Raw genomic sequence first — 13,275 nt, forward strand, 5'->3', positions numbered from 1 at the left:
ACCCGGACCCCAGCCCTCCTCACCACTTTCCAGCTACAGGTGGGGCTCAAGCCAGTCACACCAGCACTCTCCCAGGGGCGGGGAGTGCAAAGCCAGGCCCTTTAATAGCTCCCTTTCCCATTCTCCACCCTCCACCTAATGCACCCCACTTCTGCCACACCTGGCAGATGCTCCCGCCCGCCCAGCCCCTCACAGGCTGGGGAGACAGAAAGCAGCCAGCAGAGGGGCAGCGCTAGGCTGCCCCCCAACACGTGGCGCTGAGGCTCCACGGAGAGGGTGCCCTGGAAGAATCCTTCTCTCGTGAGACCAGCAGGTTTATTTTGGTGTTTATGCTAACGTAAACACGGTCACTGTTGAAAACTTGGCAAGTAGAGAGCAATATAAAGAAGAAATAAAGGTCACTCGTAATTGCTCCACCCCCGACGCCCACGATGACACCTAGGAGGTGTCCCCTCGGCTGCTATTCCCAGCTGGCTGCTGTGCAGGCAGGGGGGCAGAGCACCTGCCCAAGGGCAATGGGGGCGCTCAGCGATCCGGGCTAAACGTCTGCTTTATTCGGGGCTGGTGACCAGAGGCTCAAGCAGCCTCTTCTTCAGGGGATTTTGCCCTGAGTGTCTCCCTGCCGCACCCTCGCAAGAACGTGGTCCGGCAGACGGGACGTCAGAACTCGTCCTTTATGTCAAAATGGGGCTGGTCTTCAGGCTTGAAGTCCAGGTTGGGGCTGCCGTCCTCATTGAGAATTCTCCGGGCCGTGTAGCCGACGATGGGATATTTGGCTTTGTACACTCTGGTGAAGACGTCATCCAGGGACTGCAGCTCCTCGGCCGTGAGGCCCGTCTTGGGGAGAAAAGCCCAAGACAGGTGCGGGGGGGAGTCAACAGGGTTTGGCACCGCCTCTCACCATCCCGCCCGCCTTACTCTCCCCACACCCCCAGTGCAAGAGAAGAAAGGTCCCCAAACCAAATCATGGACAACTGCCTTTTTTTAAAGAGACAAGCCTGTGGGTGCATGTGTGCTGGGGGTGAGGTGGGGGGGAGCCGAGGCTGCGTCATGTGTTGTGGTCTCTGCTTACGTAGGACTTAAAGACTCCGGGGAACACTCGGTCTGGGCCAGCAGGGGGCGCCGCTGTGCAGTCTGCAGCCACCTCCTCTGCCTGATTGATCCCCGCTCTCTGCACTCCTCCCATTAGAAATTCAGACATCCTTCCCTGCTCTGGAATTTCTTAATTTGTTTCTTTAACGTTGTGGCTTAAGAGTTGGGCTCATCTGGGAGTTCCCATTGTGGCTCAGCTGAAACGAATCCGACTAGGAACCATGAGCTTGCGTGTTCAATCCCTGGCCTTGCTCGGTGGGTTAAGGATCCAGGGTTGCTGTGGGCTGTGGTGTAGGTCGCAGAGGTGGCTCGGATCTGACATGGCTGTGGCATAGGTCGGCAGCCACAGCTCTGATTCTACCCCTGCCTGGGAACTTGCATATGCTGCATCTGAGCAGTCGGGGTGAATGCCAGCCTTTCTGTTGGGATGACTTAGACCCCAAAGTGGTTTTTGTTAATGCGATTTTCTCCTTCAAAGAAGTACGAGCTTGAGGGAGACGCTGCTTTTCAACCCCGTTCATTCCCTAAGCCTCCAAGAATGGCCTGGAAAGCGGGTCTCAGAGAGGAACTGCAAATCTATGAGGCTGGCGGGGAGGGGGCTGCCAGGGCAAGGGCCTGTGACAATCACCGACTTTGATCACAAGTTCACAAGAAAGTGGACTTGACCCTGTAAGCAATGGGGAGCCACTCTTACTCAGAAGGAAGAGTGGCACAGTAAGATACCTACTTCAGGAAACCAACTGGCTACCACACCGAGCTCACTGGAACATAAAACAGGTTACTTAGGGAGCTTCGCTATTGCCCAGAGGTGGGGGCGTGGGGGTGGGCACGGGCCAAGGGGGTGCGACAGCTTGCCAGAGGCTCCTAATGTGACTCACAGTGTCATGGGTGAGGTCTGCAGGATCCAGGGACATCTTGGCTACCCCTCTGGTGGAGTCCTTCCCGGTCAAGGCGTTGTAGGGGGCTCCTCGTCCATAGAACTCTGCAGCGGGGAGGAAGGGAGAGGATGTGAGCGGACCCGCACACGCGGCAGCCGGGAGCCTGTACGCGGCAGGGGGCGGGGCTTCTGAGACTCCGCCCAACCCTGGAGAGGCCCCGCCCGACAGGGACAGCCCCCAGGACCCAAGTCCATTAAGCCGCCCCCAGCCTTCCAGCTGCATTCCACTAATTCAGAATATGGAGGAAGTCACACAGGCTGGGTTGAGAGGTGACTTTTTAAAGATACAGAAGGAAAATAATCTCCGAGTTCCCATCGCGTCTCATTGGTATGGAACCTGACTAGTACCCATGAGGATGTGGTTCAATCCCTGGCCTCCCTCAGTGGGTTAAGGGTCCCTCATTGCCCTGAGCTGTGGCATAGGTCACAGACGCTGCTCGGCTGTGGCCTGGCTGTGGCTGTGATGTAGGCTAGCAGCTGTGGATCCTATTCGCCCCCTAGCCTGAGAACTTCCATATGCTGTGAGTGCAGCCCTAAAAAGACAAAAACAAAACAAACAAACAAAAACCTCTTTAAAATATTTAGGAGTTCCCTGGTGGCCTAGCGGGTTAAGGATCTGGCTTTGTCACTGCCACGGACACGGCCAAAAAAAAACACCTTTTTTTTAATGTAAACAAGAAAAATGATCTGTCTTCTTAAATGTTCTTGGAAACCAAGTCCACTTCCAAACAGCTTGTGTCTGGTATCGAATACACAATGAACCATTACAAAACTGCTTCCACGATTTCAGTGGTAGTTTCCATTAGGGAAACCATGAAATGGCATTAAACTGTTCTATCATGTTCTATGATCTCAACTCTTTGCTAAGTAACACTCTTCCTCTCACTGCTTTAACCAGGGTAAATCACCCAGTTTGACTCTGATTCTATGGGCAGCAGGGAGCCATGGAAAACTTCTGAGCAGGAGCATGAGATGATTAGGGAAAAACGGTTGAAGTACAACTGACAAAGACTGCTACCTCCGTCCAGGGGAAAAGGACTTGCCCAGCGTTCCCTCCCCTTCCCTCAGACCTCCAGCACCCACTCTGGCTGCCACGCTCCTCAGAAGTAAGGATGCAAAAAGCCAAGCCGCTTACCCTTTCCCGAAGTGACATCAAACACCACCCCTTTGACTGCCATGTAGATGGGCTGATCTTCCTGGAAAGCAGGAGAGAAGTGCTGAGGAGGAGCCAACAGCCCGGCTCTCCCAGCTCAAGTTAGAAAGACCCCTCCCCACCCGGGCTGAGCACAGGGTGGTGGGACGGTCCCAAAGCAGCCTTCTTGAAAAGTGGCAAGTATCATGACAAGCTTAAGGCAATGCCTTTCTTAAAAAAAAAAAAAATCAGGAATGGAACAACTCTATACAGATTAAAATTTCTAAAGAATATTACATGATGAATTACTTAAATCAGTCCACATATGTACATACATAGGTGTAATCAGCATCAACAATCTATTTTATATTTTACTTCTTACAGGTAATATTAGTTCACACAAACATTCTCCTGTATTCAAGTCACCAAGACGGCGTCACTTAAACAGTTCTATCTTATTTTAGAGATACTATGCACTTGCTCGTTTAGCCATTCTTCTCTTTGGGGAATTTAGACTGTTTCCAATTCTTTAGAACTATAATGGCAGCATTACCAATATCTTTCTAGAAGTTACTTCAAATTTGTTGAGTTTTTTTCACTGAGGTCTATTTCAATATATCAAATTCCTAGGTCAAAGTAGATGAACCATCACTTTTTATATTTTATTAGTTTATCCTTCAAAAAACCATTGACAGTGCTAGCAACGTATAAGTTATGCTGTCCCCTTGCAGTTCTCACAATGTACACTTGTAGCATGTAACAAGGGTTTTACATTTTTTTTTGCTATATTCATGGGTTTACTAAAGAAGATAGAAAAAAAAATGTAATTTCCAAGGACAAGGACTCTGGAAGAATTTTAAGTTAAAACCAGAAGGAACCATGAAGCTAATCTAACACCCTCATGTTACAGATGCACCGTCATTATTCAGATCCAGGGAGACTCTAAGACTTGCCCAGAGTCACAGAGCAAATCGGAGGGGAAGCAGGTTCTGGACCCCAGAGCCAGGGAATCCAGGCCACAGTCCCCTCTCTGGCCTGTCCTGCCAGAGGGCCCAGAGCACCCGGACAGTGCACCTGTCTGGGACCAGGAGAGGGTTAGTGTCCTGGGAAATTCATTCAAAAGACCCAGGGCACTGGGGGTTTGGCGTCAGTAGACGCAAACTATTACATTTAGAATGGATAAGCAATGAGGTCCTGCTGTGGTGCACAGGGAACTGTATCTAGTCTCGGGGTAGAATATGGTGGAGGATAATATGAGAAGAAGAATGTATATGTGTGTAAAACTAGGTCACTTTGCTGTACAGCAGAAATTGACAGAACATTGTAAATCAACTATAATAAAAAATATATATATAAAAAAAACCCAAAGACCTAGGGCCACGAAGAAAAAGGAAGTGGGTTGGAGGCACCCAGATGTTAGGGAACCAGGGGAGCGGCCGTGTAAGTGATGGGAGGCTGTTCTCTTGGGCTTGTCTTACCACCTGGACTGCCTCCCTGCCTGTGGCCAGGCAGGGCCAGGACAGAGTGTCACCTGAGCTACCATGACAAAGGGGTACAAGAGCTGTGGGGGCAGAGGAAGGAGGGCCTCCTCCACAGCTGGGAGAGCCCTGGAGCCTGGTGCAGGCAGGAAGGCCAGCGGTTCCTGAGCCTCCAACATGCCAGACCCTGTCCCGGAGGCTGGTGGACAGAACAGAAGTTCCTCACCAGTGACTCTTCTCCTGGAAAAAGAGGGAAACTACTACAGATATTTTCTGCTGCAGAAATACCTAGGCCCTCCAATGGCCTAAGGCCATGTTTTTTTATTTATTATTTAAAAAATATTTTTTATTTTTGTATTTTCTAGGGCCACTCCCGCAGCATATGGAGGTTCCCAGGCTAGGGGTCCAGTTGGAGCTGTAGCCACCGGCCTATGCCAGAGCCACAGCAAGGAGGGATCCGAGCCACGTCTGCAACCTACACCACAGCTCACGGCAACGCCGGATCCTTAACCCACTGAGTGAGGCCAGGGATGAAACCCACAACCTCATTGTTCCTAGTCCGATTCATTAACCACTGAGCCACAATGGGAACTCCAGGCCATGTTTTTTTTTTAAATCTACAGTTGGCATTGGTAACAAATTTGTAGGTCATGGAATCAATTTTGTGATTTATCAACAGATTTTTTTTTTTTTCTTTTTAGGGCCACCCCCGTGGCATATGGAAGTTCCCAGGCTAGGGGTCAAATCAGAGCTATAGCTCCCAGCCTATGCCACAGCCACAGCAACACCAGATGCAAGCCAAGTCTGTAACCTACACTGCAGCTCACCGCCACACTGGATCCCCAAACCACTGAGCAGGGCCAGGGATCGAACCCGCATCCCCATGGATACTAGTCAGGTTCTGCTGAGCCACAACGGGAACTCCCAGATTTTTTCATTTCAAATGAAATAGGAGAGAGTTCCTGCTGTGGCTCAGTGGGTTAAGAACCAGACATAGTGTCTATGAGGATGCAGGTTCAATCCCTAGCCTCGTTCAGTTGGTTAAGAATCTGGTGTTGCTGTACTTGTGTAGATTGTAGCTGCAGCTCCAAGTCAGCCCCTAGCGTGGGAACTTCCATGTGCTACAGGTGTGGCCATAAAAAGAAAAAAACATTAAATAGGAAAAAAAGTGCACAATAGAACATAAACTAGAAAACATCAGAGTGCATCACACATAGTTAAGAATGAGCATCACTTCATGGCAATCTTGTTCAGTTGTGTGTGTGTATACCTGGGTAGGATGCAAAATATAGTCCTCGGAGTTCCCGTCGTGGCGCAGTGGTTAACAAATCCAACTAGGAACAATGAGGTTGCGGGTTCCATCCCTGGCCTCACTCAGTGGGTTCAGGATCCAGCGTTGCTGTATAGGTTGCAGATGCGGCTCGGATCCCTCGTTGCTGTGGCTGTGGCATAGGCTGGCAGCTACGGCTCCGATTAGACCCCTAGCCTGGGAACTTCCATATGCGTGGGAGCGGCCCAAGAAATGGCAAAAAGACAAATATATATATATTCCTTAACCCGGCCAAAACGTCTGCAAGGCGCCGTCATTCTACCATATAGTTAGGGTGGTTTCACCCCTTTACCCACCTGCCTTCACCATCTGGACCTTCTTTATTGTCTGTCCAGACTGATTCTTTCAGAGGAAGTACAGTCCTACTCTTCACTACCGTTAAGTTTTTAGAAAGAAAACAGGTGTAACCTCACCCCCCTTGGCACAGACTCCAAGGAGAGCTGGCGACTGAGCACAAATGCCATTTACAAAAAATAGCCCTGAAGACTAGAGGGGCCTCGGGCAAGTTCAGGGTCCAGGGTCGCTCTAAATCAACCCTATTTCTGGTCATGCTTGCCTTCTGCTATCTTCTTCTTCTTCTTCTTCTTTTTTTTTTTTTTTTTTTGTCTTTTTGCTATTTCTTGGGCCGCTCCCTCGGCATATGGAGGTTCCCAGGCTAGGGGTCCAATCGGAGCTGTAGCCACTGGCCTACACCAGAGCCACAGCAACGCGGGATCCGAACCACGTCTGCAACCTACACCACAGTTCACGGCAACGCCGGATGGTTAACCCACTGAGCAAGGGCAGGGACCAAACCCGCAACCTCATGGTTCCTAGTCAGATTCGTTAACCACTGCGCCACGACGGGAACTCCGCCTTCTGCTATCTTCTTAGCTGACCCAATATATCCCGGAACAGGTCATTGCCTGGAGTGATGGATTTTTTTTATTTTTATTTTTTTGTCTTTTCCAGGGCCACTCCCGCGGCATATGGAGGTTCCCAGGCTAGGAGTCTAATCGGAGCTGTAGCCGCCAGCCTACGCCAGGGCCACAGCAATGCCCAGATCTGAGCCGCATCTGTGACCCTCACCACAGCTCGCAGCAACGCCGGATCCTTAACCCACTGAGTAAGGCCAGGGATCGAACCCACAACTTCATGGTTCCTAGTCAGATTCGTTAACCACTGAGCCACAACGGGGACTCCAAGATTTAAGGGTGTTTTTGGTTTTTTGTCTGCCTGGAGTGATGGAAAGGGAGCCTCTTGGTGGTTCATTTTCTTTGAACAAAGAAAGGCTGGAGAAAGCGCAGCCTGGTGCGCTTCTGCTACTCACTAGCGGTGTAAATTTGGGCAAGTTACTTAACTTCCCTATGGCCCCCTCCTCACCTGAAAAATGAGGAATAAAAATGATCACAGCAGCCCCTCCTCGCGGGTCCCCACTGAATGAGTTAATGCTTTAAAGCGGTTAGGACAGTGCCTGGCAGAGTTGGCTCTATATTCAGTGTCTGTTAAAGAGAGACATCTGGTCCCAGGCCCAGAAGTCATGCTGAGGGTGTGGAGGCAGGCAGGAGAGCCGGGGAGGGTGTGGGGCCAGCCCTCCCTGCATTCGGTATCCTACCGTGCAATTAAGGCAGAAATATTTTTCCGAGGATGGCAAAAATCCGTTTTGTACTTGGAGAGTGGAAGATGACATTCTCTCTGGAACTTCCACATGCCACAGGCTCGGCCAAAAAAGAGAACACTCACACTAAGCAGGATAAAGAAAGGCTGCAAATAGACTTGCATAACTCCAACAAAGTTCCATCATCAAAGGAGTACAGATCAGGCAGAGTTTTGCTGTCAGATGACTTATTTAATTAAAAAAAAAAAACGAACACCTTCTGGGAGTTCCCGTCGTGACTCAGCGGTTAAGGAATCTGACCTGCATCCAAGAGGATGAAGGTTTGATCCATGGCCTCGCTCAGTAGGTTAAGGATCCAGCATCACCATGAGCTGTGGTGTAGGTTGCAGATGTGGCTCAGATCCTGCATTGCTGTGGCTGTGGTGCAGACTGGCAGCTGTAGTTCCAATTCGACCCCTAGCCTGGGAACTGCCATATATCACAGGTGTGGCCCTAAAAAGCAAAAAAAAACAAAAAAAAAACAAAAAACGCCTTCTGGTTTTCAGTTTATTCAATTTCCAAATTGCCCAACAGGATAATGGACCTGTTACACTGCCTCTTGTTTGTATCTTTAATAATTTTAAGCTAATCAAAATAATAGCAGCTAAGATTGATTAATGCTTACTATGCTAAGACTAAGCCAGGTCTGTGCTAAGCACTTTGCATATCACCATCTCATTTAATCCTCACAAAACCCCCTGATAGAGTAGGAACTCTTATTATAGCCCTGATGGTGGCTGGTTTCTGGGTCAGTTTGGGTACGCTACAGTATCCAGGTGTTCAGCACTTAGGAATCCAGGTATTGCTGTGGAGGTATTCTGTAGCTGTGATGAACGTCTAGTCGGTTGACTTTACGTAAAGGAGATTATCCTGGATGATCTAGGTGAGCCCGATTGAGCACCGTCAGCTAAAAGATCTTAAGAACAGAATTGAGGTTCCCCTGAAGAAGAAGAAATTCCAGCACTAAGGCTGCAGCATCTGCTCCCGCACAGGGGTTTCCAGTCTGCCCTTCCTGGTAGCATTCAGACTTACCTAGCCAGCCTGCATGATCACATAGATCAATTCTTTAAATATATATTTTTTATTTTATATTTTATTTTTTGTCTTTTTGCCTTTTCCAGGGCCGCTCCCACGACCTATGGAGGTTCCCAGGCTAGGGGTCTAGCCAGAGCTGTAGCCACCAGCCTACACCAGAGCCACAGCAATGAGGGATCCGAGCTGCGTCTGCGACCTACACCACAGCTCACAGCAACGCTGGATCCTTAACCCACTGAGTGAGGCCAGGGACCAAACCTGCAACCTCACGGTTCCTAGTCAGATTCGTTAACTACTGAGCCACGACGGGTACTCCTAAATATATATTTTTCAAATATATATATATTATATTGCTTTAAATTGTTTTGTTTTAAACTGGTTCTGTTTCTGGTGGAATCCTGAATGATACAAGTACCACAGATTGAAAAAAAAAAATTGAAACTCCAAGAAGTTTAGCTATTTACCCAAAGGGACGCAAACTCAGATTATGAGTCAAAGGTATAATAACTCTTACAGAGTGACCATACAATGTATTATACAAACAGTAATGTTTCTGAGAGTGAAAGAGGGTGCTATTAATAATTATTCCAGGACAGTAGACATAAACCAGAACCAGCTTGGGCAGCGCTCAGCACAGAGCAGCTCTAACCAGTGGCACTCAACCGCCCCTTTCCTCTTGCTCTCTCTGCCAACAGGCATCCCCTGGGCTCCACACCCAAAACAATTCTTTCCTTAACCTGCTTCCAACTCCAGCTTCCCTCTCTCCTTCCTGCAAGTGAGAATCAATCAATAACATTGGCATAAAAAAGCAAGGGGCTTTTTGGGAGTTCCCACTGTGGCTCAGCAGAAATGAATCCAACTAGTGTCCATGAGGATGAGGTTTGATCCCTGGCCTTGCTCAGTGGGTCGGGGATCTGACAATGCGGTGAGCTGTGGTGTAGGTCGCAGGTGGGGCTGGGATTTCTCATTGCTGTGGCTGTGGCTGTGGTGGAGGCCGGCAGCTGTAGCTGTGACTGGACCCCTAGCCTGGGAACTTCATATGCCACAAGTGTGGCCCTAAAAAGCAATAAATAAATAAATAGCAAGCAAGGGACTTTTCTCAGTCCTCATCCTGCAGCCTGGGCATAGTAACCTCCACTTAGAATGCTCTATTTTCTTGGGGTCTGTGCTGGGGGGTGGGGGGTGGCAAGATCACCTCCACATTGGAGATTCATGAGGAAGACTCATAAAACTCGGCATATGGTCGTCCTCAGAGCCAGGATTTATGACAGTGATGGAATAAAGATACACAGCTGGGCCCTAAAGGGAACAGACGCAGGCGGAGTCTAGAGGAATCCACCTGCCGGCCTCCTTATGCCCTCTTCCTCCCATGAGGGGTCGCACTCAGCGCACATTCCTTCCCCGGCAACAAGATGCAGCAACAGGTGTGTGATGTTTCTGCCCAGGAAAGCCCATGAGAGACTCGGAGCCCAAGGTTTTTACTGGCGGCTGGTTGTGCAGGCCCTCTGTGCCCCGCAGTGTTCAACACAAACCCAGTTTGTACGAAGAGCCCAGACTGAGGCCCCTTCATCTGTGAGGGCAGTGCCGAACGTCCTGGAAACCCAGACACCAGCCAAGAGCTACTCTTGCAAGAGGGCCTTCTCAAGAGGGGAGGCCTGCTATGCTACCTCTTTTCTGCACAGATTTCCTGCCCCTCTATCATCTGATTCTCTCCTGCTCCAAAAGGTGGGGTCCTGTAACATCTAATCACATCCCTCTCTCCCTCCCTCCTGTGAGCACAATGACTCAGGTTTCTAACCAACCTCTTTACAGTCAGTGATGCCCAAACTAGCACCACTGCCCAAGGGCCAGGTTTCTAAGGCCCCCTTGCGAACCTAGTCCATCTAAGGCTGCTGAACTTGGAGGTTAGGGAGCCCACACCAGAGGTTTTTAACTTGACAATATTAGGCTCCTTTCTTGTTCTTCCATGAACCGGTGGCCCGCCTCAGTTTCCACAGTATAAAACAGGAAGTTGATTTTTTATCAACTCTAAAATCAAGTTCCCTGATTCCCCCACCAAGCTGTGCCCCCATCTCCTGATCTAATATCAGCCCCCCACCCCCCATGGTAAGCATCTTGTTCTCATACTCCACCGCCACCACCCTGGGCCCCAAAGACCCGAAGGGTCAGCTGACTGGAGGAGTATCCCAGGCACTGGGGACCGCGGACGGGGATGGATGTGCCTGGGGGGCAGGGCGGTTTTTGCCTCCAAGCTTCGAATCCCCCTCTGCCCTCACCCCAGCTCTCGCTCAGCCCCGAGAGCACAGCGTTAAAAGCCAGTATGAACTAGTCTGAGGAGTCGACTGCGTTGGAAGCCCAGGATCTGGGGCAGGAAGAAGGTGCAGGGAAAGCCTGCATCACCCCTGGCTGCCCCCCCGTTCCCCCCAACGCAGGCCTTGCGGTCCCTCTCTCGCTCCTCCGCCACTCCCGCAGGGAGCCGGCAGAGGTGTCCGCCCCCAGCTGACGCGTACACTCAAAACAGGGAAGTTTTGAGGTTCGTGGACAGACCGCCAGCCAAGATGCGTCTCAAGGAACCTGCAGAGAGGGACGCGCCGGGCGCGCGGGGTGGTTTGCGGGAGGGGGCGGCAGGGCGCCGCGACTGCTCGGGACGCCCCCTTGGCCCCGGGTGGCGATCTGGGCCTGGGGAGAGGGGCCCGGCAGGCCCCGCGCCCAGCGCCGAGCCGGGGCTCCGGAAGGGGGCGCCTGCCGCCGCCGCCGCGACTCCGCCCAGGCCTGCGCCGGGCCCGCGCTCCCCGGCTCACCTCGTCCCCGCCGTAGCGGGCCAGCTCCTCCTCCGTGAAGAGCCGCACCGGGGGCCCCCGCTCGGCGGGGCGCGGCGTCTGCCCGGGCCCGGCTGCGCGGAGCCCCGCGGCCAGCGCCAGGACCAGGGCGAGCGCGGCCAGCCGTCGTCGGGACGCCGGGCCCGCCATGGTGCGCGCGCCGAGCCGGGGCTGCAGCGGCCTGGGCGGTGGAGCCCGTGCGCTCCCGCCCCGCGGGCCCCGAACCCCGCCCCGCGCGCCCGCCCAGCGCCCGCAGGCCCGGGGGCCGGGAGCCGGTCCCGACTCGGCGCCCTCCGCGTGCTGCCGGGGCGGGCGGCCGGCGGGCCACCGAAGCCGCGGACCGAGTTAGGATAAATCCGGCCCCTCGACTCCAAACTTCGGACTGAAAGTTGCGCCAGAGAGTGGCGTGTGTTCCCGCAGTTTCTTGGTTAGGTCCAGGGTGGGCGCAGCCCGACATTCCAGCACCTGGGAAGGTATATTTATAACCTAGAACCCCCACTTTATTAATTCACTTTTACTTTTGGCTGATTTTTTTCCCCCTTCCCAGTTGTATTTAAATTTCGTGTCCCAAAGGATTTTTGCAAAGTGGAGGACACGTGTAAGATATGCGCGGAAGTAATAATTGCTAATGTTTGTGCAAGGATTTCTTCATTGATTTATTCAGCAAATACTTTTCGAGCGCTTCCGTGTACCGGGTCACTGGAGACACATCGCTGAATAAGAGAGATCCAGGCCCAATGGAGTTTACATTCTATGGGCGAAATAGACAAGTAAGATACATCAGTAGTGTGTTAAGTGGTGATGCATGCTAGGGAGAAAAAAAATAAACGGACAAAGGAAATAAGGAGCATTGGGAGTTGCAATTTTATTTTTTATATCATTTATTTATGCTTTTTAGGGCCGCACCTGTGGCATGTGGAGGTTCCCAGGCTAGGGGTCGAATTGGAGCTGTAGCTGCCGGCCTACACCACAGCCACAGTACCGCAGGATCTGAGCTGCATCTGCGACCTGCACCACAGCTCATGGCAACGTGGGATCCTTAACCCACTGAGCGAGGCCAGGGATCGAGCCTGCATCCTCATGGATTCTAGTCACATTCATTAACCACTGAGCCACGATGGGAACTCCATAAATGCTTTTTTTTTTTTTTTTTTTGTCTTTTTGCCTTTGCTAGGGCCGCTCCGGAGGCATATGGAGGTTCCCAGGCTAGGGGTCTAATCGGAGTTGTAGCCTCTGGCCTACGCCACAGCCGTAGCAACGCCGGATCCTTAACCCACTGAGCAAGGCCAGGGATCGAACCCACAACCTCATGGTTCCTAGTCATATTCAACTGCTGCTTTTTGTTGTTGTTGTCGTCTTTCGTCTTTTTAGGGCCACACTCGTGGCATATGGAGGTTCCCATACTAGGGGTCTGCAATTTTAAATAGGCTGACTTGGGAAGGCCCCAGGAAGAAGGCAGTATTTGTATAAACATCTACAGGAGGTGAGGGAGGTAGCCTGGGGGAGGGCCATCCCTGCAAAGGGAAAACTTTTTAAATGCTGAGGAAGGAGTGCCCTGCTTTCTGGAGGAACAGCAAGGAGGGGAGAGGGGTAGGTAAGGGGGATGGAGGTGAGAAGGCAGATCTTCTGGGGCCTCACAGCCTATTTTTGAGTGACTTTGGCTTTTGTGAAGAGTGGGTTAAACTGTTATTTTAACTCACAGAATTTCTCTGGCTGTTGTGTTGAGAAGAGACTGAAGCGGGAGCTACTGCAGTAATCCAGGCAAGAGAGGCTGGTGGTTTGCACCAGGATGGTAACAAGGAAGGTGGTGAGAAGT

General features: G+C 51.4%; 1 protein-coding gene across 1 annotated transcript; it reads right to left on the minus strand.

Annotated features, from left to right (window-relative positions):
* Window positions 1–301: 301 nt before the first annotated feature.
* NENF (neudesin neurotrophic factor) lies at window positions 302–11,624 on the minus strand. Its single transcript, XM_047753331.1, has 4 exons — window positions 11,442–11,624; window positions 3,165–3,225; window positions 1,971–2,074; window positions 302–837 (listed from the first exon to the last, which is right to left on the minus strand). Exons 1-4 carry the CDS (start codon window positions 11,607–11,609, stop codon window positions 661–663), a joined length of 510 nt encoding a protein of 169 aa, XP_047609287.1. The 5' UTR covers window positions 11,610–11,624; the 3' UTR covers window positions 302–660.
* Window positions 11,625–13,275: the final 1,651 nt, after the last annotated feature.

The sequence above is a fragment of the Phacochoerus africanus genome, chromosome 11 (genome assembly GCF_016906955.1).
Source record: "Phacochoerus africanus isolate WHEZ1 chromosome 11, ROS_Pafr_v1, whole genome shotgun sequence".
NCBI lineage: Eukaryota > Metazoa > Chordata > Mammalia > Artiodactyla > Suidae > Phacochoerus > Phacochoerus africanus.

What these genes read in the sequence shown, in the direction of transcription:
- NENF (XM_047753331.1), bottom strand. Translation starts at nt 11,609, where the DNA reads ATGGCGGGCCCGGCGTCCCGACGACGGCTGGCCGCGCTCGCCCTGGTC. An exon ending in TGATGTCACTTCGGGAAAGG is followed by an intron (nt 2,075 to 3,164) that starts GTAAGCGGCTTG and finishes TCCCCGCTGCAG; the next exon opens with AGTTCTATGGACGAGGAGCC. An exon ending in CAGACCTCACCCATGACACT is followed by an intron (nt 838 to 1,970) that starts GTGAGTCACATT and finishes TTTCTCCCCAAG; the next exon opens with ACGGGCCTCACGGCCGAGGA.